The following is a 27,878-nucleotide window of genomic DNA, read 5'->3' on the forward strand; positions in this document are numbered from 1 at the left end:
AGGTGCCTGTAATTCCAGCTACTCCAGAGCCTGAGGCAGGAGAATCACTTGAACCCAGGAGGCCCAGGTTGTAATGAGCTGAGGTCATGCCACTGCACTCCAGTCTGGGTGACAAGAACGAAACTCCGTCTCAAAACACAAAACAAAAAACAAAAAACTAACTTTCTAATAACGAACTGTATTACTGTAAGTCTGCTGAAAATAACAATGCTATAGTTTTAAGAGCTTAACTGAATATCTTGAAAGATTTCCTAATGTTGAAATACTGCTACTGATATAATGAAAACAACTTTTAACTATTTTATTTTAGATAGCATTTGCAAGACAAACTCTGTGATATTATAATTAAATATTTATTGGTTGCTCTTTACTTACAAACCACTGTGTTCCGGTGTCCAGATTATTGTTGAACAAATATTTACCAAACACCTATGTTGTGCCAGCCATGGTGTTAGCTTCTGTAGCAGCAAAACAACAATAAGAGCCCAAGTCTCTGCTTACTTTTCTGTCTCCACACTTGTCTCAGGCAAGCAGCCCCATGCTCACCACCCTGGCCATACTTTGACTTCCCTAGCCATGTCCTCTCTCCACATTAGCGGTCTCTCTTCGCACCAACTTCTTTGCATATGACTTGGCTATGAGTTTTTCCACCACCCTGGAATATCCAAATGGTATCCACTCTCCAATTCACAGTTCCAATGATCCCTCCTCTGGATACTCTTATTCTCTTCTGAGCCCCTCTGTTTTTAAAAAATCATGGTAACCATTTTTCAGTGTACAGACCAGTAGTGTTAAGGATATTCACATTGTCATGCAACAGATCTCCAGAACGTATTCATCCTGCAAAACAGAAACTCTACATCCATTAAACAACTCCCCATCTCCCCCTTACCCTCACCCCTGGAAACCACCATTCCACTTTTTGTTTCTATGAATTTGGCTATTTTAGATTCCTCATGTAAGTGGAACGATACAGTATTTTTCTTTTTGTGACTAGCTTATTTCACTTAGCATAATGTCCTCAAGGTTCTTCCATGTTGTAGCATGTGACAGGATTTCCTTTCTTTTTAAGGCTGAATCGTATTCTATTGCATGTTTATACCACATTTTGCTGATGCATTCATGCGTTGGTGAGTGCTTGGGTTGCTTTTCCTGGCATTTTCAATCCCTTCTTTTCTAGCACTCACCTCTTACTTTCATGTATGAAATCTATCTTTTCTTTTCTTATCTATGTGTTTCTTCATTTTTTAAAATCTATCTATTCATCCATCCATCCATCCATCCGTCCATCCATCTGTCCGTCCATCTGTCCATCCATCCATCTGTCCATCCAACAAATATTTATTGTCTCCTACTTCCAGGCACAGTTCTAGGCACTGGAGATAATATCAGTGAACAAAACAGAAAAAAATTCCCTGTGCTCATTAAACTGCATTCTTATAGAAGAGACAGATAATAAAAAAGTGAAGTGTACAGTGTGTCCAAAGACAGAAAGTACTATGGGACAGAAACAAAGCAGAGGGAGTGAGGTAGGGATAGAGAGTCCCAGCTCAAGGTTAAAATGCTGGATTTTATTTTTAGCAAAGCTGTCATTGAGTAGGTGATTTTTGAAGGAGTGAGCCAAGTGAATATCAGAGGTGAAAGCATTTCAGAAAGAGGGGAGAGCAGGAGCATAAGCCCTGAGGTGGAGCATGCCTGGCAAAGCGTGAGGAACACTGAGGTCTGTGCAACTGGAGTGGAATGAGACACGGGTAAGGAGCACGAAATGAGGTCAGGGCAGTCCAGGGCAGAGGGAGAGGCAGAATGTGGAGGGCTTGTAGATTATTTTAAAAGCAGGATATGTTGTCTGATTCATAACGATATTATTTGAAGGAATATTATTTGAATGAATAAGTAACAGTCTCCTATGAATGCACTACGTGTAAACCATGTCTATAGTACTAATGTGCCTATGATGCATTCCATGGCCCACACAGTATTTTTTTAAATATTAAACTTGGCTGCGTGTGGTGGCTGGCACCTGTAATCCCTCACTTTGGTAGGCTGAGGTGGGCAGATCGCTTGAACTCAGGAGTTCAAGACCAGCCTGGGCAACATGGAGGAACCCTACCTCTACAAAAAAATACAAAAATTAGCCAGGCATGGTGGCATATTCCTGTGGTTTCAGCTACTCAGGAGGCTAAGGTGGGAGGATGGCTTGAGCCCAGGAGGTGGAGGTTGCAGTGAGCCGAGATGGCACCACTGCACTGCAGCCTGGGCGACAGAGTGAGACCCTGTTGCAAAACAAAAACAAAAACAAAAACAAAAAATTCCCCATGTTGAGTATTATGGAAAGGAAGTGAGAAATACCTGTGTCCACCCTGGGCAGCATTTCTGTCTTTCAGCTTACACTGTCAGATTTGTATAAGGCAGAGTGTCGGAGGGGACAGGCAAGTGATATCTTGTGGCAAATAAAAAGCTGCTGCTATCTGTGGCATCACCTCTGACCCTTAAAGCCAGAAGATCCCCCCACAGACCAAATGATTCCAGAAAAGCAAGTTGCAAGAGCTAAAGGTCATTCTAGGCTCAGGGGTTCCCACGCCTTTGTTACTCCTGATTTTCCTGGATTTTTGTTCATCTTCTAGGCCCCCAATTCAACGCTGACCTCTGGCTCCACTGGATTTGGGAACTCTCATTCTGCCTTTCCGAAATCTTGGACCGTATCATTTCTTAATGTTTTATGACTCTGTTAGCACTTTCAGCTATGGCCTATCAGCGCCCCAAATCGTAGTCAGTAGCATATAATATTCCTAGATATTTGATGTATTTTGCTGCTTTTGTATATGGTATCGATTTTGTATTTCATTTCCGAATTGTGACTAACGTATAGACGAGCATTTTTTGGTCTACAGTGCTTGCTAGATTCACTCATTTATTCTGTTTGTTGATCTTTCTAGATTTTCTATGTATACAATCATATATTCAGCAAATATCAATTTTTCTTCTTTCTTACCAATCTTTACATCTTTTATTGCCCTATCTTGACTTATTACACTGGCTACATTTCCAGGACAATTTTGAATGGAGCTAGTGATTGTTGTTTTCCTGAGATGAGGTGGCCAATGTTTGGCATTTAGTCAGCAAACAAGATATTCGTGTTTTGTTTGTTTGTTTTAAAGAGTCTCGCTCTGTCACCCAGGCTGAAGTGCAGTGGTGCCATCTTGGCTCACTGCAACCTCTGCCTCGTGGGCTCAAGCGATTTTCTTGCCTCAGTCTCCTGAGTAGTTGAGACTACAGACTTGTGCTACCACACCTGGCTAATTTTTGTATTTTTAGTAGAGACAGGGTTTCACTATGTTGGCCAGGCTGGCCTTGAACTCCTGACCTCAGGTGATCTGCCAGCCTCAGCCTCCAGGGTGCTAGGATTACAGGCGTGAGCCACCATGCCCAGCCTGTTTTGTTTTTGTTTTAATAGACTTCTATTTCTAGGTTGCTGAGTTTGTGTGTGTGTGTGTGTGTGTGTGTGTGTGTGTGTGTGTGTTTACTTTTTGTTTTTTTGTGGACCTTTCAAAATGCACAGGAAGGAGTGGGGTAGGGATGGGAGGGAAAACTCCAACTCCACCAAGACTCTGAGCAGGATTAAACACCAGGTGATATTTACCAGGGATGGGTCACTTTCATCTGGTATTCTTCTTCTACTGATATAGGAGTTTAGAAGAAACTATTTAGGCAGACAGAGTAAGGAAGTCCTCCGTAAGCTTTTCCTTTTAATGAAAAGCAACCGCCGGGCACGGTGGCTCACGCCTGTAATCCCAGCACTTTGGGAGGCCGAGGCGGGCGGATCACAAGGTCAGGAGATCGAGACCACGGTGAAACCCCGTCTCTACTAAAAATACAAAAAATTAGCTGGGCGCGGTTGTGGGCGCCTGTAGTCCCAGCTACTCGGGAGGCTGAGGCAGGAGAATGGCGTGAACCCGGGAGGCGGAGCTTGCAGTGAGCCGAGATCGCGCCACTGCACTCCAGCCTGGGTGACAGAGCGAGACTCCGTCTCAAAAAAAAAAAAAAAAAAAAAAAAAGAAAAGCAACCCCCAAATCATTTTCTTTTCTAACAAAGAGGAGCCTGTAAAATTGAGTTGCAGACATAGAAAGGCAGGCTAGAAGCTTGCATGGGTGAATGCTGGCAGCTGTGCCAATAGGGAAAGGCCACCTGGACTAGGCATGTTCAAAATGACTACTCCATCTTCCCTTTTCCTTTCCACCCACATGTGCCATAGGGAGCAGACGACCGGGGCTGGCCAAGTGGAAAGCCCATTTGCACAATAAGATTAGGGTGGGGTGGCCAGCTTCTTCATGCACTATGTAAATGTGACAGCTGGTCCAGCCAATCTGTGCACCTTATGCAAATCAGACATCACCCCCTCAAGCCTGTCTATAAAATCTGATGCACTCCCCGCAGGCTGGAAGTCCCATTCAGACGCCCCTCTCTCTCGCAGGAGAGAAAGCTGTTCTCCTTTCTCTTTCTTTTGCCTATTAAGCCTCTGCTCTTAACCTTACTTCACATGTGTCCACGTCCTTGATTTCCTTGGCATGAGGCAACGAACCTCAGACAACAAGGCCAGACAACAACTCCACTTCACTACCTTCTGGGGCACACCTGCCTTGTCCCTAGTTTCCCAGATATGTTTCCTAGAGACTGTGAATTGTAGAGGGGGTTTCTGTGCCAGTGATACACATGAACATGTCAGAAGCATTTGAACCAGTGTGACTCCATCTTGAATAAAGTCTGGGTTAAATGAGGCTGATACCTACTGGGCTGCATTCCCAGGTAGGCATTCTAAGTCACAGGATGAGATAGGAAGTTGGCACAAGACACAGGTCACAAAGACCTTGCTGATAAAACAGACTGGTGAAAAAGCCAGCCAAATCCCACCAAAACCAAGATGGTGATGAGAGTGACTTCCGGTCATCCTCACTGCTCATTATAATGCTTTAGCATGCTAAAAGACACTGGCACCAGCACCATGACAATTTACAAATGCCATGGCAATGTCAGGAAGTTACCCTATATGGTCTAAAAAGGGGAGGAACCCCAATTCTGGGAATCGCTCAGCCCTTTCCCAGAAATCTCATGAATAATCCACCCCTTGTTTAGCATATAATCACGAAATATCAATAAGTATAAGCAGCTGAGCACCCATGCCACTGCTCTGCCTATGGAGTAGTCATTCTTTATTCCTTTATTTGCTTTATAAATTTTCTTTCACTTTATGGATTCGCCTCAAATTCCTTCTTGTGTGAGATCCAAGAACCCTCTCTTGGGAGCCCTTTCTTGTAACAAACATAATGCTTCCCACTAGTGGTTCCAGTACGGAGCAAGGAGCCTGGGAGTCTAGTCTTGGTGATGGAGTGAGAAAGGTGAGCGACTGATGCCGTTTTATTTGCAGAATAAACTTACTTTAAAAAAAAAAAAGGTTGATTTCCAGTTCTAGAGGGACAGGGGTTCCTAGCAGGCCAATGGGACAGAGACTCAGTTATAGAGAAAAAAGAAAAAGGCCTAGAAAAGGGCCCCAAGGAACAGGACTATATCAACTTCACACATGGCTTGATGGCTTGATGGTGCGTCCCAAAGATCAGCCTGGGCACTACTGGCATTTCAGGCTGGATAATTTGTGTGTGTGTGTGTGTGTGTGTGTGTGTGTGTGTGTGTGTGTGTGTTGCAGGCCAGGTGGGGGTTTGTGCTGTGCATTGTAGGTTGTTTAGCAGTATCCCTGGCCCATTCCCACTAGATATCAGTAGCACTACCCACCTCCCATGGTGACAATCAAATACGTAACCAGACATTTCCCTCGAGCAGGGCACCCGCAAGATCACCCAGTTGAGAACCACTAGCCTAGGGTCACTTAAACTTCTCTTGTCAGTGGTCAGACTTAATTCTAGGAAGTAGTCAAAGAGTTTGAGCTGCAGCTGGGAAGAGAGGTTAAGGGTCCAGACTGGGAACATTCCAGTCACACATGCCATTCTTTTTTATGGACATCTTGGAATATGGCTGTTTCAAAACTTTCCACTTCCTCCTTTTCTTTTCCTCATTTGATGAATTTGTTGTCAGCACTATGAGACGGGGGAGGTTGTTTTCTCTCTTACTTTTGGGAGGAGAGCCTCTCTTGTTCATTTAATCGTGCAAACTTCCGGCAGGAAATGGCACTCAAGGAAAGTTTTGAATAAAAGGAAGATGCTGGTTTAGTCAGTGGAAACAGGAAGTTGTTGCCCTTGTCTCAAACAGTATAGAAGAAAGTAAGAGGCAGAGAGAAACTGCACTTAGCAGGACTGGGAGGAGCAGAAGACAGTAGGGTGGGAGTAGAGGGAGGGTGGGGAGAGCTGAGGAGCAGAGGGAGGCAACCGGGCCACCAGGACAGAAGACCTTGAATCTCCAGGCTGAGCTGGCTGTACCGGAAGAGGATGAATGTGCTGTGTAGGAGGAGTGGGGTCATACAGTGACAGTAAGTCAAAGCTATAGTGGTTTGTTAATTAAACTACTTTAGAGTATAGTATTCTTCTATACTATATTCTATTTTTTTTTTCTTTTTTGAGATGGAGTCTCGCTGTGTTACTCAGGCTGGAGTGCAATGGCATGATCTTGGCTCACTGCAACCTCCACCTGCCTGGTTCAAGCAGTTCTCTTGCCTCAGCCTCCCGAAGAGCTGGGACTACAGCCGCGTGCCACCATGCCCAGCTAATTTTTGTATTTTTAGTAGAGACGGGGTTTCACCATACTGGCCAGGCTGGTCTCGAACTCTTGACCTCAGGTGATCCGCCTGCCTCGGCCTCCCAAAGTGCTGGACTACAGGCGTGACCCACCGCGCCCAGCCTATTCTATTTAAATTAATACATTTTCTCTCCAATATTAAGAGCATATGCCTACATTGTAAAATCTTGAATAAAGAGAGAGAGAGAGAGAAAGCAAATGTGGCAAAATATTAACAATTGGTGAATCAGATGAAGGGTATATTTTTGTTCAGTTTATATTCTTCTTGTAATTCTTCTATAAGTTTGAAAATTTTCAAAATTAAAATTTGTGCTGTGTGGAGAGAAGAATGAATTTTTAAAACCATAGGATATTTAGAACTGGATCAGTCATCACAGATGTATGTGTTCATGAATATGTGGCCTTATTTATGAATTTTTTTTCTCTTCAGCATAATATAGTGATGCTGATGGCTCTCTTAAGAGTGATATCTCGGCCGGGCGCGGTGGCTCAAGCCTGTAATCCCAGCACTTTGGGAGGCCTAGACGGGCAGATCAAGAGGTCAGGAGATCGAGACCATCCTGACTAACACGGTGAAACCCCGTCTCTACTAAAAAATACAAAAAATTAGCCGGGTGAGGTGGCGGGCGCCTGTAGTCCCAGCTACTTGGGAGGCTGAGGCAGGAGAATGGCGTGAACCCGGGAGGCGGAGCTTGCAGTGAGCCGAGATCGCGCCACTGCACTCCAGCCTGGGGCACAGAGCAAGACTCCGTCTCAAAAAAAAAAAAGAGTGATATCTCATCATGTATTTATGTATTTTCAGGTCCTGACAAATACAATCTAGAATTGTCAGATTTTTGCATAATTTGCACCATTTCCTTACAAGGCAGAGGTAACTCAGCTTGTAGCTTTCACTATCATTCATTCATTGGATAAGCATTTCTTCAGTATCTACTATAACTGTATACAAGGTGTATGCTCTCTTTTTTTGAGACGGAGTTTTGCTCTTGTCGCCCAGGCAGGAATGCAGTGGTGCAATCTTGGCTCACTGCAACCTCCGCCTCCCAGGTTCAAGCGATTCGCCTGTCTCAGGCTCGGGAGTAGCTGGAATTACAGGCGCCCGCCACCACAGCCGGCTAATTTTTAAATTTTTAGTAGAGATGGGGTTTCACTATGTTGGCCAGGCCTGTCACGAACTCCCGACCTCAGGTGATCCACCCGCCTCAGCCTCCCAAAGTGCTGGGATTACAGGTGTGAGCCACCGTGCCCGGCCTACAAGGTGTACACTCTTAAGCATTATGGGGAATACAAATATGAATCAGATAGACATTCAGCACACGTATAATCTTATAATTTGGTATAAGTTTAAAACCTTGCACATAAAGAACTTCTTTTTTTTTTTTTTTGGCTGGAGTGCAGTGGCCTGATCTTGGCTCACTGCAACCTGTACCTCCCGGGCTCAAGTGATTCTTGGGCTTCAGATTCCCAAGTAGCTGGGACTACAGGCATGTGCCACCACGCCCAGCTATTTTTTGTATTTTTAGTTGGCCAGGCTAGTCTCGAACTCCTGGCCTCAAGTGATCCACCCGCCTCGGATTCCCAAAGTGGTGGGATTACAGGTGTGAACCACCATGCCCGGCCAAGAACTTTAAGATAGATTGAAAATTATTATTTTTGTCAAGTCTCAAAGGACTTACTCATCTTATTGGGAAATGGTGTGAGGCATATTCGTGCTGCATTTGTTCCGTCCTGCCATGGAGCAAAACTAGGGCTGAGGGTTGGGGGCTATTGATGGGGTTGAAGTGAAGAATGCTGCATTGGTTTGCCATTGCTCTATAACCCATCAGTTTGTGGCTGAAAACAACAGTCATTTAGTATTGCTCTTGTGTCTGTGGTTCAGTTGGGGCTTGGTTCATCAGCATGGATTTGGATGGGCAGTTCTCTTTCAGGCTACTGCAGCTAGATGAAAATATATACCTTCCCCTGAAGGTCTGTGGACCCGTGGGGATTACTCTATTTCACGTAGCTCTCAGGGAATGCTTTTCTTAGGTGATGGCAGAGGTGCAAGAGGACAAACAGAAATATGCCTTAGAGGCTTTAGAAAGTCTAGGCTCAGAACTCACATGCTGTTATTTTAGCTTATGTATCACTGGCCAGCAGAAGTCACATGGCTGAGCCCAAAGCCATGGGACAGGCACAAATTAGTGTGCCCACAGTGAGGTACTGGCAAGGGTATGGATGCAGGCAGGGGTGACAAACTGGTGCAATCTATGACAAATGCCACAGATTGTAGTTATAGCATGCTTTGAATACTACATTTTTAAGAGAACAAACTTCAATTTTTTGTCAGAGCTTTTAAAAAAGTCTGATAAAAACTAAAAAAAAAAAAAAAGCTTCATATGGAAGAATGTCACTACTCATTCCTTTAAATATTGTCTTTCTTGTATTAAGCAAGAAAGCTGAGCTTAAACTGAATTGAAGAAGATTAAGTGCAAGTGGTGATGGGAAATGGGAAATACACGCCCATTAGTTCTTCAGGCCTACTTGGGGCTGGCTGTAGGGCACGTTTTCCTTTGCTACTTTGGGCCTCTGGTTCATGCACTCTTTCTTCCTCTCAGTGGCAGCTAGCCTTCTTAAAACCCTGACATCTTCGTTCTCTTTCTTCCTCTCCATCAAAACCTACTCTGCAGAAGGGATCTAGCAAACTCATTCACAGTGAGGCATAAGGAACTGAAAAGGAGTAAGATCTAAATGCCTCCAGCAGCATTTGTATTTGAACAAGAGATAAAAGAACTAATGGCTCTATCGCTAATGGAGGAAATTGACACTGCAGAATAGAGAAGCAAAGGAGATAGACAGGGCACCAAGGAATTAGCCTAGTGACCTCAAAATCACATCCCATAACACATTTCATTTTTCCTGGGCAAATTACCTCCTTGGGTTTGTGGTCAAGGGCATAGTTGCAGTAACAACTAGAAATGTAGCTTTGGTTATGTATTTAGCATAAATAATATTAATATATATGCCTTGTCAAATCACATGCATTTAGTAAACTTATATAGTGTAATGACTCTAATTCCTACATACAGTTATTGTCTTTGAGAAACAAGTGAATAAATATAGCCGGCACTAGGCAGGAACTTTCCGAACTGTGTCAAGGTTAATAATAAGTAAAATGTTATAAGTGGAGACAGGACAGCAACAGCTGTGCAACATTCTTGGAAGCAAAGACTTTGATAGCATGAAGTCAGACAGTGAGCTTGTTTTTGTTGCTCCTTTGGGTAAACAGAGAATCCTTCTAATAATTATAAGGAAAACGACATTTATTTTTATAAATTACAACAGTTTTTCACTCAATATCTGATGTCTGCAGCTGGGAAATCAGGAGCTTGTGGAACGATGTTGGAAGAAGAAACAGATCAAACCTATGAGAATGTCCTGGCTGAGATTCAGTCTTTCGAGCTGCCTATTGAAGCTACTTTAAGGTAGGGCACCGTTGCGTTTTATTGTGTCTTCTCTAGCGGTGGTAAGGTGGTCCTTTTCCTTGCTTTTTATAATTCTTTATAAGAGTAAAAAATATTTTTGCAAAACAGTTACAGTTCTGTATGTACTTAATCTCAAAGTTTTCTTATCCTTAGAGAAATTACAGGACATAATTAATCCATTTTATTTTCCATGTTTCCTAACTCATCACCGTAAGATTAAAAACTATGACTTTCAAATGATCAAAAAGGACCTCAATTACCTCCAAATAAATGTATATGAGGTTTCAATTGTTTTCTTTAACATATCACTTAGTGAAAAACATCCAGAACAATTAGACATATCGATGAAGCCAATTTACATTTGGGTGGATATGAGTTGTAGGAAAAAATGTGGACCATTTATTTGTATTTTAGCTGCTTTCTTCAGTGTTTGGTGACCGCTCATGTATTATTTTGTTTCCATATAAGGTTTATTTATTTTTTTCTTTTTAACATCTTGGATACCAACATATAAGGTTTAAAAATAGCTTATTTGGTAATGTGGGTATTAATTTGCACAGTTCAAGAACAGGATTAAAATGAAAAACTATATGTCATTGTGTTCAAAGGGCAGCTTTTAAAATTTAATTCTTTAATTCTCTGTGTCTGCCTGTCTCTGACACCTATCAGTGTGGGAACAAGATATTCATCACTGAATTTGATAGTGACAGTCAATAAATATTTGTTGACTAATATTTGTAGATTAAGGGGAAGGATATGTGTGTGTGTGTGTGTGTGTGTGTGTGACCTCTTCATTCTCAGAAAGGCCCCAGGGCCAAGTGCTTCTAAATCCACTAAAGTTTAAACCTGAATAAATTTCTCCCAGCTATTTAAATCTTATTTTGCATTAAACATAATTTGAATGTCTTCAAAGCTCTTAGGGTGGTGTTCGGGACATGGTAAACAATTGAGATTTGTTGGTTGATTCTTGGATTATCAATGTGTAGGTATAGTTGCAAAATAATTAAACTCCATTATAACTATTATATATACCTTCATCCTATCTGAGCTTCATAAATATTCTGTGAAAAAGGGCTGGTAATTTTCAGTGGTAGAAACCAGAGCTTTGTAGCAATGGAAAACTCAATAATTTTCTCCATATGGAGCATACTTTGAATTGTTCCATTGCCTTCTAAAACTTGTGTATCCGCCTGGTGGCTAGGTAGGTGGTCAAGTGCTAGGTGCTAGGTAGTTAAGTGCTAGGTGCTAGGTGGCTAAGTCTAAGTGGAAACAAGAGAAAGGGTGAAGGGAGCCTAGATGTGTTTTAGTTACCATGGCCTCTACTCCCATTGCTGCTTCAGAGCCCTTGGTGTTCAACTTGTAACCCCTTCTACCTCTCCCTGGTCTCACAACCCTGGCCAACATCTACAGACTTTGTCTGTCCTTAGAACTATCCTGTCAGCTAGTCTGTCTCTGGTGTTGGACTTGACTTCCTTTCTTGGTGCTTGGATCTTTTTTATCTTCTCTTCTTAGGACAAATATCCCTGGTACCAATCTTGTACCGGGTCTTTCTACAGGAAAAAATCATTTAGATTTGGCAGCCACAGCACTCTCTCAGCATCACCCTCAAGGGCAGAGCCTGCATAGATATGTTCTCCAGGTGCTACCTTGTCACCACCATGCAGTGGGCCTAAAATACCAATTGTTAGCTTAATGTTTGGGTATAAAAAAAGGGTGAGAACCCTCCTTTCCAAAGGTACTGTTAAAACACACTGATGTTATTTTGGGGTGTAGAGTGAAGTTACAAGCCCCTAACAAGACTTTATCTGGGACAGTATTCAACAAAAAGCTTTCCTAATTTTCTAAACTGTTCCTCTAATAAGTTGATTAGATGAAGACTTCTTAGATTGGCGTTTGATGCCTTTCCACACATATGTGCGTGTGTCACCGACTTTCTATTGCAACTGTGCTTCAGGAACACATCAGCTCATATGGCCAAATATGAGGGTTGAAAAATAATGACGTGACTCTCATTTCAGTCAAACTAGACTCTGCTATTTGACAATATGCTTCCTAGAGCTTAGGGTTCCTTTCCCCTGTTATTCACTCTTCCTTCTGCCTGCTAAAATCCAACGTATCTTGCAAGGCATAGCTCTAATGCTCTTTCTAGCGCTATTTACCTAGCTGCTAGGTGCCAGGCACTGTGGAAACTTCTATAAAGGTTACTAAGATATAAGTAAGACACAGGCCCTGCCCTCAGGAATCTTTAGCCTGAAATGGTTATAACACAATGCACACACATAAAAACACACACACAAGCCAGAATAAATGCTCTGGATTCTTTGAAGCCTCTCCTATCTAGATGTGAATATTCCATTGCGAATCCCCATCTAGATGTGAATATTCCATTGTGGAAGCCCCTAAGAATGTGATTCGTATGAGCTCATGGGCTAATGGTGAAGAAAATACTTACCTTTCTAATAAAAATGAACAGAGGCAGTCCAGCAAGAATGTCATCATTTCAGCAAAGAAGAGAAGGAGGAGGAAGGATTTTAAAATGTCAAGCTCTGGCTGCTTGCAGTGGCTCAATCCCAGCACTTGGGAGGCTGAGGGGGGAGATCGCTTGAGGCCAGCTGAAGACTAGCCAAAGCAACATGGTGAGACCCTGTCCCTATAAAACACTTTTTAAAATTAGCGGGTGGCTTGTGCCTGTAGTCTCAGCTACTCGGGAGGCCAAAGGGGCAGGCTCACTTGAGCCCAGGAAGTCAAGACTGCAGTGAGCTATGATCGCGCCACTACACCCCAGCCTGAGTGACAAGAGTAAGATCCTGTCTCCAAAAACAAAACAAAACCAAAACCAAAAGAAAACTATAAGCTCTAAAGGCTGAGAGGGTGGAAAAGGAGTTCGGCTGGAGGCAGCCGAATGCCCTGCCGTGAGGCCTGGAATGAACAGTGAGAGAAAGGTTAGGATACCGGGACTGGAAATGCAAGACAGAAACATTCCCAGGGAAAAGCTTGCACCTGGGAATTGAGGTAGAGAGAATATTGAAGAGTTTACCTACGTGTTTTTCCCTGTCTCAGAAGAAAGGCATTACTTTGACAGATATTTTCTGCTGTAAAATCCTGAATGCTGTTAGCTTCCTTTCCCGTCCCACCTTGTTTTGCAGGTAGTCAACCTGAGGTGGCCTATTTGAGGTCAGAGTTCATATCTGGGCCAGGTGGAGTTTACTCCCCTTACAAGTTGAGCTCAGAGAGTTCAGTGACTCAGGACTCAAGAGATGGTTTCTACCAGTGTAATTTAAGGGCACCTGAACGACATTTCTTTTGCAGAGCATTAAAACTTTCCTACATACTCACCCCCACACATCATCTGGGAAAACGAGTCTCCTCTGTCTCAGGCGTCATGAGTGGGTTGTAGAGACAAGGAGTCATTGTCAATGGCTTATAATGCCTTTCACCACACCACGCTGTGTTCTTCCCACCTCCTGACTTTACACATGGCTACTCCCAGGACAAGCTTCTCCCAGATGGTCCAGCTCGTTTGCTGCCTGACTTTCCCAGTGAGCCCTTTTGTTGGCTCCTTTGGCCCTCTTTTTGAAACAGTGGACAAGAATCAGATGATTCTGAGGTCTTGCATTTGTTTTCACTTTGTGTGTGAAATGGAATTTAAGGCCCGTAGCATTAAGTTTGAAGGAAAGATAGTTTCAGGGGAGAGCTGAGACTCTATACTTTTCCCATGGTTTACTTGCATTGCCAATGAAACATCCATTAAAGCCATCTCAGACAACTACAGAGTTTGAATTGGGGAAGAAAATACCAGGGTGGAAAAGTGGAATTTGATGTTAGCCATGCAGATGGCGACTGAACTTAAGAAAAAAGGGGAAAATGTAAAGGAAGGCCTACTGCTAGTGCCTGTGTTGTCCCAGCATGGTTTAGCTTTGGGCATTCAAAATCCCCTACGTAGCCCAGGCGGGGTGGCTCACACCTGTAATCCCAGCACTTTGGGAGGCTGAGGCCGGCGGATCACGTGAGCTCAGGAGTCCAAGACCAGCCTGGCCAACATGGCAAAACCCCATCTCTACTGAAAAATACAAAAATTAACTGGTCGTAGTGGTGCATGTCTGTAGTCCCAGCTGCTTGGGAGGCTGAAGTGGGAGAATCACTTGAAACTGGGAGGCGGAGGTTGCAGTAAGCCGAGATTGGGCCATTGCACTCTGGCCCAGGTGACAGAGTAAGACTCTGCTAAAAAAAAAAAAAAAAAAAAAGGAAATCCCCTAGCTTGCAGAATATTGGTAGGCTGAAACTTAACGGGCAAGTAAAGTCTGCAATTAGTTTTCCTGCCCTAATCCTTTTGCTCTGAGCATCACTGTTTTCATTACGTTGCAACCATAGGCTAATTTCCACTGGATGTTCTCATTCTGTTCAGGTTTCCTGATTTTCTCTCTAGCCTCTCCATTTGGTGTAGATGTGCCTGGCTCCTTGCCAGCTCCTTCCGCTAGGGGGCGTACCTGTCCCTGGGAGACTTAATGACTGTCCGGAGCCATGTTCAAGGAAACAACATTAGTCCCTGTTGTACTCAGTATTACCAACTTCCTTGCACAAGGATGGTCAATAGGTTTCAAGTAGCATATCAATTCAATGCATTGGGAATGGTTGCCTGACTCTTCATACTGAGGATGATCCTGATAAATTAGTGACGATAGCTATGGTCCTAGGATAGGGTAGTAGCAGTATTCGCAACATTTACTTACCATATTCACAATAGAACTTCCTGCTGTCAGGCATCACCCATCAGACCTGCTCCCATGGATACTGACTCATACCTGGATGTAGCCTGGGGCTCACGATGCCCCTTGGAGTCCTGCAGGTGTGTTATTAGCCCCTTAGATCAGGTCCTGAAGTCACAATGTCTGAACCGACTTGAATTCAGAAGTCACAGCATGTTTTGTGGCTGTAGCTGAGCCTGAGATGATCAAATCATGGACCCATTGTAAGGTACTGCAAAGTTAGTGGGAGGTAGAAAGGTAGGGGACTGTGGGGGTGGGGGTGGATGTCTAAAGAAGGCCCTGCAGAGGACTGGGAAAAATAGGAGGAAAAGGGAATTGTACAAGATGACGTACCAGAAGAAATTTTTGTAATTGTTTTATGATAACATAATTGTTTCACACTTGTATTCACAGACTCTCTCAGGCACTTTTCCAAAAGCTGACCATGAAGTTTTATCAGTTTAAGAGCAAACAGGATATCGTATTTCTTTGACTTTCATGTTTTTAGGAATAAAGATAACGTGCTTTTAGGAAAGGAAAGAAAACATTAAAAAAAAACCCAACCCTAAACTGTATATACTATAAAATCTTAGAATGACATACTAAAAAAACAAACTAAATTTAACTGTGGATGTTCTAGAATGTTCTTGTTATTTATATCTTTATAAATGTAAGATTTCTATTAAATCTTATTTTATCAAGTATATTCATTAAGATCAAAGGTCTAGATTTTAATCTGGCCTGGACATTTACCACTTGTATGATTTTGGCCTTAGTTTCTGAAACTATAAAGTGGAGATTATGATAAAACCTATCTCAAAGGATTAGTGTCTATAAGGTGCTTAGCATAATAGTTGGCTGGTACAGAGTAAATACTCAATAATTAGTGTTGACTATTATTGTCTAGTTTACATTTGGGATGGATATTCCAGTATGACTTAATAAATATATACTTTAGAGTCCTGAAGTAAACAATCACTCATAACATCTTGAAATTCTGAGCAGGTGTGAAATATTGAGTTATGCAAATTTTTTAAAACTTTTTTTTATTTGATAAATAATTGCATATATTTAGAGTATAGAACTTTTTTTTTTTTTTTTTTTTTTTTTTTTGAGACGGAGTCTGGCTCTGTCATTCAGGCCTGAATACAGTGGCACAATCTTGGCTCACTGCAGCCTCTGCCTCTTGGGCTCAAGCAATTCATCCATCTCAGCCTCTTGAGTAGCTGGAACTACAGGCATGTGCCACCACACCCGGCTAATTTTTGAATTTTTTGTAGAGACGAGGTTTCACCATGTTGTCCAGGCTTGTCTCGAACTCCTGAACTCCAGCAATCCGCCTGCCTTGGCCTCCCAAAGTGCTGGGATTACAGGTGTGTGCCACCATACCCAGCCTATTTATAGGGTATAATGTGATGTTTCACTGTCTGTTTACATTGTAGAATGATTAAATCAAGTTAACTATATCTATCACCTTACATATTTTTTTTTGTGGTGAGAACATTTAAAATCTATTTTGAGCAATTTTGAAATATGCAATATATTATTATCATTAATTATAGTCACCATTCTGTACAATAGGTCACCAAAGCTTATTTCTTCTAACTGAAACTTTGATTAACATCTTTGATTAACATCTTTCCTTTTCCCATCTACCTCTCTCCTCAGCCTCTGGTAACTACCATTCAACTCTCAACTTAGAGGAGAGTTCAACTTTTTTAGATTCTACATATAAGTGAGATCATGCAGTATTTGTGTTTCTGTGCCTGGCTTACAGTAATGTAAATTTTATTTTGGTTGCATAATATTCAGGGGAGAGAGGTGTTAATTTTAAAAATCACATTCACTAATGCTTATATTTTATACTAATGCAATATCATGACCTGATTTAATCTCTAATGAGAATAGTATAGTGTTCTGCATAAAAGTAGAGTCCAGAGAAATTGTTCAGAAATAAATTTGGGCCTAACCATGACTGAGGCTTGCTGCATCTGTGGCACCTCAGAAAAGTCTGGAATGTCTTATGAGAGTGGGCTATACAGTTACCCAATTTTTGCTGGACATTTAAATGATATCATTAGCTATTTGATGTTTATTGCAACACTAAATAAAGCTTTAAAAACATTTTTATGTTTAGGAGCCAAATATTCCAACCAGGGAGACAGTTTTGGTTATTTAGTGGTTAAGTGAATGGGCTTTGGAACCAGAAGGATACGGGTTCAAATTCCGCCTTTATAATTACTAATAGAGCTGTTGAAAGGATTAGTTGAATTAGGCATTAAATGTATTAATGAAATGTAATGTATCATAGCAAATGCTCATTCACTCATTCATTCAGTAAATAAATAATAATGGCACATTTACCATGTGACAGGCAGTGGTCTGGGTGCCGCTGATACAGCAAGATCAAGATCTGGAAAGTCCGTGCTCACAGGGAGCTTGCATTTTAGTGGAGAGAGCCAGAAATACACCAATAAAAAAGTGTTAATAAGTGCTATGAAGGATAAAAAAAAACAGGCCAGGCGCGGTGGCTCATGCCTGTAATCCCACCACTTTGGGAGGCTGAGGCAGGCAAATCATGAGGTCAGGAGTTCGAGACCAGCCTGGCCAACATGGTGAAATCCTGTCACTACTAAAAATACAAAATTTAGCCAGGCGTGGTGGTGCACGCCTGTAATCCTAGCTACTCAGGAGGCTGAGGCAGGAGAATTACTTGAACCCGCGAGGCGGAGGTTGCAGTGAGCTGAGATCACGCCACTGCACTCCAGCCTGGGTGACAGAGTGAGACTCTGTCTCAGAAAAAAAAAAAAAAAAAAAAAAAGTAAGGAATAGGAAGGTTTAGGGATGCTAATATCCCTAGCCAGGGAGTAAATGTCAGCTATCATCATCATCGTCATTTCATTAGCTACATTTCTAATCCTATTTTGCCAAGAGGAGAGAGAAAAATCGGACAAGTGAGAGGAAAGGGAGAAAGGGCAAAGGGCAGTAAAGGAAGGCTAAGCAGGGAAAGAGGGAGGAATAGAGAGTGCATTGAACAGGATGACGAATAAGAAAACCAACAAGGAGAAGGAAGGTAAGAGGAGACAGCAGGGACAGTTGCTTGTCTTATAAACTGGTGGTGGCGGTGGAGTTGGTGGTGGTGGTGGGGGGTGTTATTTGAAGGAAAGACAGAATGGAACTCAGAGAAAATGATATTGTTCTTTAACTGCTCAGTGGACTTTAAAATGTTTCATTTTAGGGGCTTTCAGGACATTTTTCTGAGGGCAGGGTTGGCAACATAATTTGTGGGGCCCAGGGCAAAATGAAAATGTAGATTCCTTTTTCAAAAATCATTAAGAATTACAAGATGGTGATGACAGAGTATTAAATCAAAGGCAACTGTGTAGGTCACACACCATGAGCCAGCCCTGTCTGAGAGCAAGTACACAACAAACATTTAATAAAAATAGTTGTTGAATGAACAAAACCCGGGGCTAGTTGCTTTTGAACTCCTCTGAGGACTGGCCCGTATTTTAGAAAAAAACTGATTTTATTTGGCTTCAATTTCAAATTTCCTTCTATTGTTCTCCACCGTGGGGTCCAGATCTTTATGGAACAGCCGATTCCTGCACAGGGTTTTACAGCCGGCATCCTCCCAGACCAGCTGGGCTTTGTTTATTCTCTTGCACTTACATAGTGTGGCCACTTGGGGTCACCACAACAAAAAGGCAGAAGCTGGAGGAGGGCCATTGTGACGGTGGACATCTGAAACGAGTGGTTAAAAGCCGCGGGGAAGGATTAGTTTATCAGAGCCAATGTATAAAGACTGTTTGTACTTTACATTTTGATACAGTTCTATAATTCTATAACAAGAGCTCTAAAACTCTTTAAGAAACATTTGAATGATGCGAAGTTTTGAGAGGATAATGATAGGGTTCCCAGGGGTGAGGAGGGGAATCTTTTTGTAGATGTGTACCCTACCTCCAAAAACATGCATTTGGCCGGGCGTGGTGGCTCACGCCTGTAATGCCAGCACTTTGGGAGGCCGAGGCGGGCGGATCACGAGGTCAGGAGATTGAGACCATCCTGGCCAACATGGTGAAACTCTATCTCTACTAAAATACAAAAAATTAGCTGGGTGGGCTGGCGCGGTGGCTCATGTCTGTAATCCAAGCACTTCTGGAGGCCGAGGTGGGTGGATCATGAGGTCAGGAGTTCAAGACCAGCCTGGCCAAGATGGTGAAACCCCATCTCTAGGCCGGGCGCGGTGGCTCAAGCCTGTAATCCCAGCACTTTGGGAGGCCGAGGCGGGTGGATCACGAGGTCAGGAGATCGAGACTATCCTGGCTAACATGGTGAAACCCTGTCTCTACTAAAAATACAAAAAACTAGCCGGGCGTGGTGGCGGGCGCCTGTAGTCTCAGCTACTTGGGAGGCTGAGGCGGGAGAATGGCGTCAACCCGGGAGGCGGAGCTTGCAGTGAGCCGAGATCAGGCCACTGCACTCCAGCCTGGGAGACACAGCGAGACTCCGTCTCAAAAAAAAAAAAAAAAAAAAAAGAAACCCCATCTCTACTAAAAATACAAAAATTAGCTGGGCCTTGTGGCTGGTGCCTGTAATCCCAGCTACACGGGAGGCTGAGGCAGAGAACTGCTTGAACCTTGGAGTCGGAGGCTGCAGTGAGCCGAGACTGCACCACTGTACTCCAGCCTGGGCAACAGAGCGAGACTCTGTTTAAAAAAAAAAAATAGCTGGGTGTGGTGGCACATGCCTGTAGTCCCAGCTACTCAGAAGGCTGAGGCAGGGGAATCACTTGAATTTGGAAGGCGGAGGTTGCAGTGAGCCGAGATCGCGTCACTGCACTCCAGCCTGGTGACACAGCAAGACAGCATCTCAAAAAAAAAAAGGAAAAAGAAAAACATGTCATTTACAACATTAAGCTTAATACGAGAAGTAGTCGCATGTCGATCATTCACTTACTAATTGAGCCCCTACTATATGCAAGGCACTGGGCTGGACAGTGAACCATACAGGCATCGTCCCTGTGCTTGACGTAGGAGCAGTTCCTGGAAATGGAGACAGACTCAGTGATTTGTTCACCACCATGATATGTGCTTCCAAGGATGAGTGAGCACTGCCCCCAAACACAACGAAAGGCGCTTGCCTTAAAAGCACAGGATCCAGAGGGTTCACTAAAGTGGGTCTGGAACCAAGAATCCAACCCAAAAGACACGTTCCTGTTTCCCTCTCTACAAAAGTAGGAAACATATTTCAGGTGGTTTACACCCACCAAGCATGCAGAAAACCCTGATACACAATCAGGTTATTTTTTTTTAATGATTAGAAAAAAGAACATTTATGTGTCTGGTTTTTATTTTTATTTTATCAAAGAGGAGGCTAAAATGCTGGGCTCTCTGGCTTACTAGCAAATGCCTGATAACCCTAGTCACCAAGGCTAATGTTGACTGAGCTCTAGGCTAAACATTACACATATATTACCTTCTTTAATCCTCACACAATTTGGTAAGCTAGGGATTCTTATTGTCCTTAATTCACACTTGAAGAAGCTGAGGCTTAGTCAAGTTAAGTAACACCCCGAGGCCTAGCATCTAGTAAGAGATGAGTTGGAATTTGAACTCAAGTAGTTAAATGCCAGACCAGAGCAGTTGCACTCTACAACCTCATTCTGAGGGAGGCGCTTTCCCAAGACAGGTCATTAGTCTGTAGATAAATGATGCAAAGATAAGTTGCTAATGACTAAGAGTTTATTTACAAGTCAAATCCTTACTTTGCCAATTAGTTTTATACTGGACACAAAATGCATCTCCTGCTCTGCTGGTCTTCCTAGTGTATCTTTCTTCTTCCAGGAGTCCTGAAAAGAGATTTTGGATTGATCTCTGGAAGTCAATATCCACTGCCAAAAAATAATTCCACATGCATCTGCAATCTACCTGTCTGTGCCCTGCTACTCCATAACCTTCTTAGTGCAGACATTAAATCATTCACTCCTAGGGGCTGGGCGTGGTGGCTCATGCTTGTAATCCCAGCACTTCAGGAGGCCGAATCAGGGTGATGACTTGAGGGAAGGAGTGGGAGACCAGCCTGGCCAACATGACGAAACCCCGTCTCTACTAAAAATACAAAAATTAGCTGGACGTGGTGGCTTGCACCTGTAATCCAAGCTACTCAGGAGGCTGAGCAGGAGAATCGCTTGAACCCGGGAGGCAGAGGTTGCAGTGAGCCAAGATCGTGCCACTGCACTCCAGCCTGGGCAACAGAGAGAGACTCCATCTTAAAAAACAAACAAACAAACAAAAACCATTTATCCATTGGATGGGCTTCCCCCACCCCACATTTATATATTTGATATATCTATGTCCATGATTAAAATTAGGGCTGGGTGTGGTGGCTCACGCCTGTAATCCCAACACTTTAGGAGGCCGAGGCCGGCAGATCACCTGAGGTTGGGAGTTTGAGACCAGCCTGACCAACATGGAGAAACCCCGTCTCTACTAAAAATACAAAATTAGCTGGGCGTGGTGGCACGTGCCTGTAATCCCAGCTACTCGGGAGGCTGAGGCAGGAGAAACGCTTGAACCCAGGAAGCGGAGGCTGCAGTTAGCCAAGATCACGCCATTGTTACCCAACCTGGTAACAAAAGCAAAACTCCGTCTCAAAAACACCAACCGAACAAACAAAACAAATGTACAGTTAGTTATTTAGGACATTTAACTTTGAATTCTTAGCTAAAACCTCCCGGTACTCACGGAACTGTCAGAAGTCTCAGAGGGAACCAGCAAAAACTGTTTCAGAAGGAGAAGTGGTAAATGGACTTCCTTCCATGTTCACTTGAATTTCGGGGAAGATACTGCTGCTTATGTTGAAGTAATCTCTCTGCGCAGGTGTTGAAACAGGCCTGGCCTGAGGAGTGCCTAAGCAGGGCTGGTTTCCCAGAGCAGGGGCACACTTGAAGCTGGCTTTGGAATAAAAGATATCAGGACAGGTGAAGAAAAGGCGGAAAGTTCTAGGTAGGGAATGATCAGGAAAGTAATGCTCCAGCTGGAGACACTGGTCAAATAGGAAGCCGGCCTGTGCCACATGCCCTGCTCTCCTCATCTTGCTCGCTATCATAGTTCACTGCAGACTCGAACTCCTGGGCTCAAGTGATCCTCCCACCTCAGCCTCCCAAAGGTCTGGGATTATAGGTGTGAGCCACTGTGCTTGAGCTAAGATAAGTTCTTAAGAGGGGAAAATAACCTTTTGAAAATTGAAACTGAGACATAAAAAAATGAAGACAAACTTTGTCCCCTCCCACAAAGAGAATGAAAAGCTAGGTCTCTCTGCAGGAAATGGAAGACTATCTTAGCTCAATGGATGTGTATAGCCGGAATCCATTCCTCTGAAGATTCCAGATTAATAGGAAGGTGGGCATTAGCAATGTTTTACAGGGCCCTTCCTAAGTTTGGTAGGCAGTGGGTCCCACTGATGCTCACATTCTAATCCCTGGAACCTGTGAATATGTTATTTTTACATGACAAAGGGGATGTTGCATATGTGATTAAAGTTAAGGACCCTGAGATGGAAGATTATCCTGGATTAAATGGTTGGGTCCACTCTAATCATATGGGTCCTTAAAAACTGAGCATCTTTTCTAGCCTAAGTCAGAGTCAGAGGAAGATGTGACCACAGAAGAATGATCAGAGAGATGCTACTAGATTTGAAGATGGATGAAGGGGGCCATGAGCCAAGGAATGTGGGTGGCCTCCAGAAGCTGGAAAAGGCAAAGATATTCTCCTGCAGGGTCTCAGGCAAGGAACACAGACATGCTGACACCTTGATTTTTAGCCCAGTGAGACCTGTGACAGACTTCTAACGTACAGAACTGTAAGATAATATGTCTGAGTCATTTTAAGCTAGTCAATCTGTAGTGATTTGTTATAGCAACAATGGAAAACTCATACACCATAGGACAGCAATATGAGGTAGACACTGCTATTGTCATTTACAGTCATTTAACTGACATAGAACTAGGTTCTTGCCCAATGTTACACAGCTGTCAAGTGATATTTATCCAAGAATTAATGTCTTCAGACACTGGTCTTCAGAGCTCATGCTCTATTATACAAAACCACCTCCCAGGATGTTTGTGGGGAGGAGGCTGGAGGTAGGTTTCGAGTAAAAGCTCACTGAGGGTGAGTGAGTTACACAGCTGGATAAAGAGCTGGTTGACTCAAAGGGAAGCTTTTCAAAGCCCTGGATTAATGTAGAGCAGAAAGTAGTTGTTCCTCAGGCTAGGTTTACATTCTGTTCCTGTTTAGTCTTCCTTCCTCCCTGCTTTGATCATGACAAACTGGTTTACTCAGTGTCCCACAAACATGTCATTAAGCAGGACTTTTTTCTACACTGATACTTTTGTCCAAGCCTCCTTGCCTTCGCTCTCCCACCTCCCTGCTGCTAACCCCCTTTCAAGAGCTCTCAACCCTCCTCAACCCAGCTACCCTGACCTGGGGGCACTGGGATTCAAGGACTTTGGCATGAATCACACATCGCCCTGGGCTTTTTTTTTTTTCCAGTATCTTTGCCATCAAGTGCCTTAATTTCTCGTCATTTCATTTTTCTGTCGCTTATAATTTATTTCCAAGTTGACTGGCCACTGGTGGACTTCTTGCAGGTGAGGACATGAATCCACCTGGAGCGGTCTTCATGGTCAACTGGGATCTTTATTCGTTCCTAAAATAAATCTTACTATCACACGCAATTTTGCTTTTCGTGAGCGCATGTGTTCCTTTCTCTGATTGCCCACAACGCAGAGTACATCAGGCCCTTGTTAAATGTCCCCGTGGCTCTTATTACAGAGGCAGGGTGATGATCTGAGTGTCCACCTCGCTGACTACTACGGTATCCCCAGCGTGTGGCACAGGGTGTGGCACGCACAGAAGACAAGAATATATGTTAAAGCCCAAAGGCCGGGACTAGACGCCCAGGAGGGGCTGGCCGCAAGGGAGAGCAGGAGGCCAGCTGGGTACCCGGCAGCCGCCCGCAGCCCCCACTCACTCCCGCAGGTGCGGGGGCGGGAGCCGGGTAGCGCGCCTCCTGCCCGGCGTTCCGCGCGCCCCTCAGCCGCCGACTCTCGCGCCCCGCCCCCGCCCCGCCCCTCCGCGCTCGCGCCACCTGGCGCTCGCCCCCGTCGTTCCCGCGGCGCCGCGCCTCTCCGGTTCCTCAGCTTCCAGCCAAAATGGCGGAGAGCAGCGAGGGTCTGGGCACCGTCCCCGAGCACGAGCGGATCTTGCAGGAGATCGAGAGCACCGACACCGCCTGCGTGGGGCCCACCCTCCGGTAAAGATCTCATCCCCCAAGGACTTCGGCTCCCCGCCCTGCGCCGGCTGCTCCTCAGGAGCCGGGCGGGGCGTCCGCCGCCGGCCGCGCGCGAAGCTCCCCGACAGGTGGTGCGCGCGGGGGCGGACGGGGGCGCTCGCGGGTGGCGGAACTCTAGCCCGGACCCGGGCGGGACCGAGAAGGCGGCTGCACCTGTCGGCGCGGCCTGCCTCCGCCTCTGGAGCTGTCACCCCGCAGCCGGTGGGTGTGGCTGCCGCAGCGTCTCTAACCCCGGGCGCCGCGGTGCGGCCCCGCGTTCTTCTCCTGGCTGCGGCCCCAGGGCCCGAGGACACTCCTGGGCCCTGGCCCCGTCTCGCTCGTGGCAGGACTGAGGGCTGCTCGGCCGCGGGCGTGCCAGGCTAGGGTCGACAGCCGGCAGTCGGCGTGTCGGAGGTGGCAGGTCGCGCGCGGGTGGAAAGCCTGGTGCGCCAGGCTGCCACGGGCGTGGGAGAATTGAAATTGAGCGGGAGACGCCGGCCCCTTCCCCCTGCTCCCCCGCGCGGCCGGAGTGGGCGAGAAGAGCGCGTGGGCTGGAGGGGAGGAGCTGCTTGCTGCTTGGGAACGCCCTAGGGTGACCCTGCACTCGCGGGATCTAAGCTGCTTTGGAGGCAGAACAGCTTTTACTTATTTACAAACATTTCATTAAAATTGCATTAATTGTTCCGGTTATTTTAAATCGAGTTCCTCCTCATTCATTTTAAGAGTAGTACTAGGTAATGCATATTCCATGCCAGACTGAATGAATACCTGCTGTTCCGATAGAATATTATTAGCCAGGCACCGTAATGAGCCATGGGTTAGGTTAGGCACTGTCTTCAAGAATAAGTTCCTTTTACATATAAGGTTTCATCTTTTGGAGTGATGATATGATAAATGAAGTTATGATTCACTTACGGAACTTGAGACTGATTATGCTTTATCATTAGTATTTATTCGGAATACTCTTCCTAGAAATAGAGCGCTGTACAGTTTGTGAACCGGTGAATGTAGTGTAAATTGAAGCCAGTTCAAGTTATGTAAATACACCTTGCCCTTAAGAGTCAGGAGGCCTGGGTTCTTGTTTTGCCCTAGTCCTGCCACTGATGAAATGTGCAGTCATGGAAAACAATTATTTAACCTCTCTGGATCTCGGTTTCGTTGTTTGTAGAATGGGGAGGGGAGAGTATTCAGATGTCCAGGAAGCTCAGAACATTAGGGACCTTGCCTATTTGTTCACTGCTGTATCCCTAAGACCAAGCATGTGGTAGGAATGTTACAAATTTTTGTTACATAAAGTTTCTGCTATGATATGATAATGCATAATTAGTGCATTTCCTTAATTTTCCAACATTATTATGTCTTTTAATAAACTATACTTGGTAATGAAAGAAGTAAGATTAAAAGGAAGCTTTGTTTTCATCACTGCATCTTGCAACAGTGCAGTGCGTGATAAAGTTACTAGAGTAGTTTATTTGTGAAGATAGTACTGGTTATGAAAGAGGTGCTTCATCTTGGGAAAATGTGCTAGGTAGTGTCCTTGAAAAAAGATGAAATTAACTTAGAAGAACATTTTGAGATATATTGAGAGATTTTTGGGACACTCAGGAACAGAGTATTTGTATTCATAGTGTTATTCCGTTCTCTTTTGTTGGGCAGTTGTTTCAACTGGCTCATTTTGTTTGAACCCACTCTCTTTAGCAAACTCTAGTGACTCACACTTATCCCATATATATGTATATTTATGTCTCATTTATAAGCAGACGCTTTTTGCACACATATAGAGGGTACTGCTAGCAGTCTTTTCTCTTGAACATTGTTTAAGCTACTACTGTTTTTTTCCCTGTATTTTTCAGGTTTCACTAAGTGAAGTGTTAATACTGCATTTTAAAAACCATTTATTATGGAAGCATTTTAAATGTTTAAAGAAGTAAAATAGTGTAATGAACCACCATGAACGGTCATCTAGCTTCAATTCATTCCCTGGCCAGTCTTGTTTGAGCTTTTCCCTTATCTACTCCCCCTCATCTTGGATTATTTTGAAGGAAATCCAAGACATCAATTTATTCATAAATATTTTAGTATTAAGATTAATTTTTGTTGTTATTTCCTATCTTTTAGCTGGCCTGAGACTTATTTTATTTATATTGTTTTTTCTCAGCGGCAGGATTTTTCGGCCTGACCTTTTCCTGAGAAGCATGTGATAAACTTTCCACAGGCCCTGACAAATAACATGGTTCTTTGACCACAACAGAAGTATATTAGAAATCAATAGTAAAAACGAAAACAAAAACTATCTGGAAAATTCCCAAATATTTGGTCATTGACTAACACACACAAAAAATAAATCAAAAGGGAAATTAGAAAGTATTTTAAACTAAGTAAAATGAAAACACAACATATCATTTGTGAATGCAGCTGAAGAAATACTTAGAAGTTTATGGCACCAAACACCTCTACTAGAAAAGAATGGCTTCAGCTTCTAACCTAAGAAACTAGGAAAAGAAGAGTATATGAAATTCAGAAGAGTGGAAGAAAGGAGATGGTAAAGATCAGAGTGGAATTCAGTGAGACAGAAATGCAGAAAATCAGTGTTATTGTAATAGCACAAAAAAAGGGAAAGAAGGAATATAGCTATATAAGAGTAACATTTCTATATTTTACTGGATGAGAATAATTCTGAAGTAGATTCTGAGAGCAACCACTAAGAAATAACTTTTTTCTAAATTCCAGAAAAAAATCACTAATTAAGATATTTGCTTAATGCAAAAGAAGCAGTAAAGGAATAGAGGAGCAAAAAAAAAAAAAAAAAAAAAAAAAAAAAAAAGAAATGAGACATAGAACACAAGATGTGACTCCAACTATATAAATAATAACATTAAATATGAATAGAGTAAACAATCAAAAGGCATAGGTCCTCAAACTGGATAAAAATAAGATCCAAAGATGTGTTATCTACAAGAGATACATTTTAGATTTAATGACAAACATAGGTTAAAAGTAAACAGAAAAACATGTATCATGAAAAGAGCAACCATAAGAAAGCTGCAGTAGCTATACTAATATCTGACATAACAGACTTTAAAACAAGTCTAGAAATAAAGGATATTTTATGATGGCAAATGGTCAATCAATAAGGAATATATAAAGTATAAACATATGTGCGTCTAACAACAGAGTCTGAAAAGACATAAAAACTACCCATCATTCAATAATGGATAGAACAACTAAGCAGAAGACCAAAAGGGAACAGGAGACTTGAACAATACTCTTAAGCTAATTAGACCTACCAGACCTCCATAGAATACTCCCTCCAACAACAGTAGGATACACAAGGGAACATGGAACATTATCCAGTACAGACTATGTTAGGCAATAAAATAAGCCTCAATAAACTTAAAATAAACTGAAACCATACAAATTATTATCTCTGACTGCAATGGAATTAAATTAGAAATTAATAACAGAAGGACATTTTAGAAATTCACAAATATGTTGAAATTAAGCACATTTCTAAATAACTAGTGAATCAAAGAGGAAATAATAAGGAAAATTAAAGATATTTTGAAGAAAGGTAAATGAAAACATACAATGCCA

At 43.3% G+C, this 27,878-nt stretch overlaps 1 protein-coding gene and 1 long non-coding RNA gene across 11 annotated transcripts in view; one reads left to right on the forward strand and one right to left on the reverse strand.

Annotated features, from left to right (window-relative positions):
- Nucleotides 1-5,180: 5,180 nt before the first annotated feature.
- EXOC6 (exocyst complex component 6) overlaps nucleotides 5,181-27,878 on the forward strand; it is a 216,714-nt gene continuing 194,016 nt past the window's right edge. For 2 of the 10 annotated variants that reach the window (XM_005565958.4, XM_065521153.1), the window contains exon 1: nucleotides 24,144-24,266. In XM_005565958.4, the coding sequence (XP_005566015.1) occupies nucleotides 24,166-24,266 (101 nt within the window). In that variant the 5' untranslated portion in view covers nucleotides 24,144-24,165. Of the gene's footprint in view, nucleotides 5,395-6,290; nucleotides 6,477-9,947; nucleotides 10,207-22,693; nucleotides 24,507-27,878 lie in introns of those variants that run through there. The other 8 variants (XM_045361197.3, XM_005565957.4, XM_045361196.2 and 5 more) reach the window with 8 other exon arrangements.
- On the reverse strand, nucleotides 18,448-21,290 carry LOC135965160 (uncharacterized). The gene is made up of 4 exons (XR_010578038.1): nucleotides 20,882-21,290; nucleotides 20,719-20,802; nucleotides 19,911-19,996; nucleotides 18,448-18,695 (listed from the first exon to the last, which is right to left on the reverse strand). It is a non-coding gene; the product is annotated as an uncharacterized lncRNA (long non-coding RNA).

The sequence above is a fragment of the Macaca fascicularis genome, chromosome 9, assembly GCF_037993035.2.
Source record: "Macaca fascicularis isolate 582-1 chromosome 9, T2T-MFA8v1.1".
NCBI classification, from domain to species: Eukaryota; Metazoa; Chordata; class Mammalia; order Primates; family Cercopithecidae; genus Macaca; species Macaca fascicularis.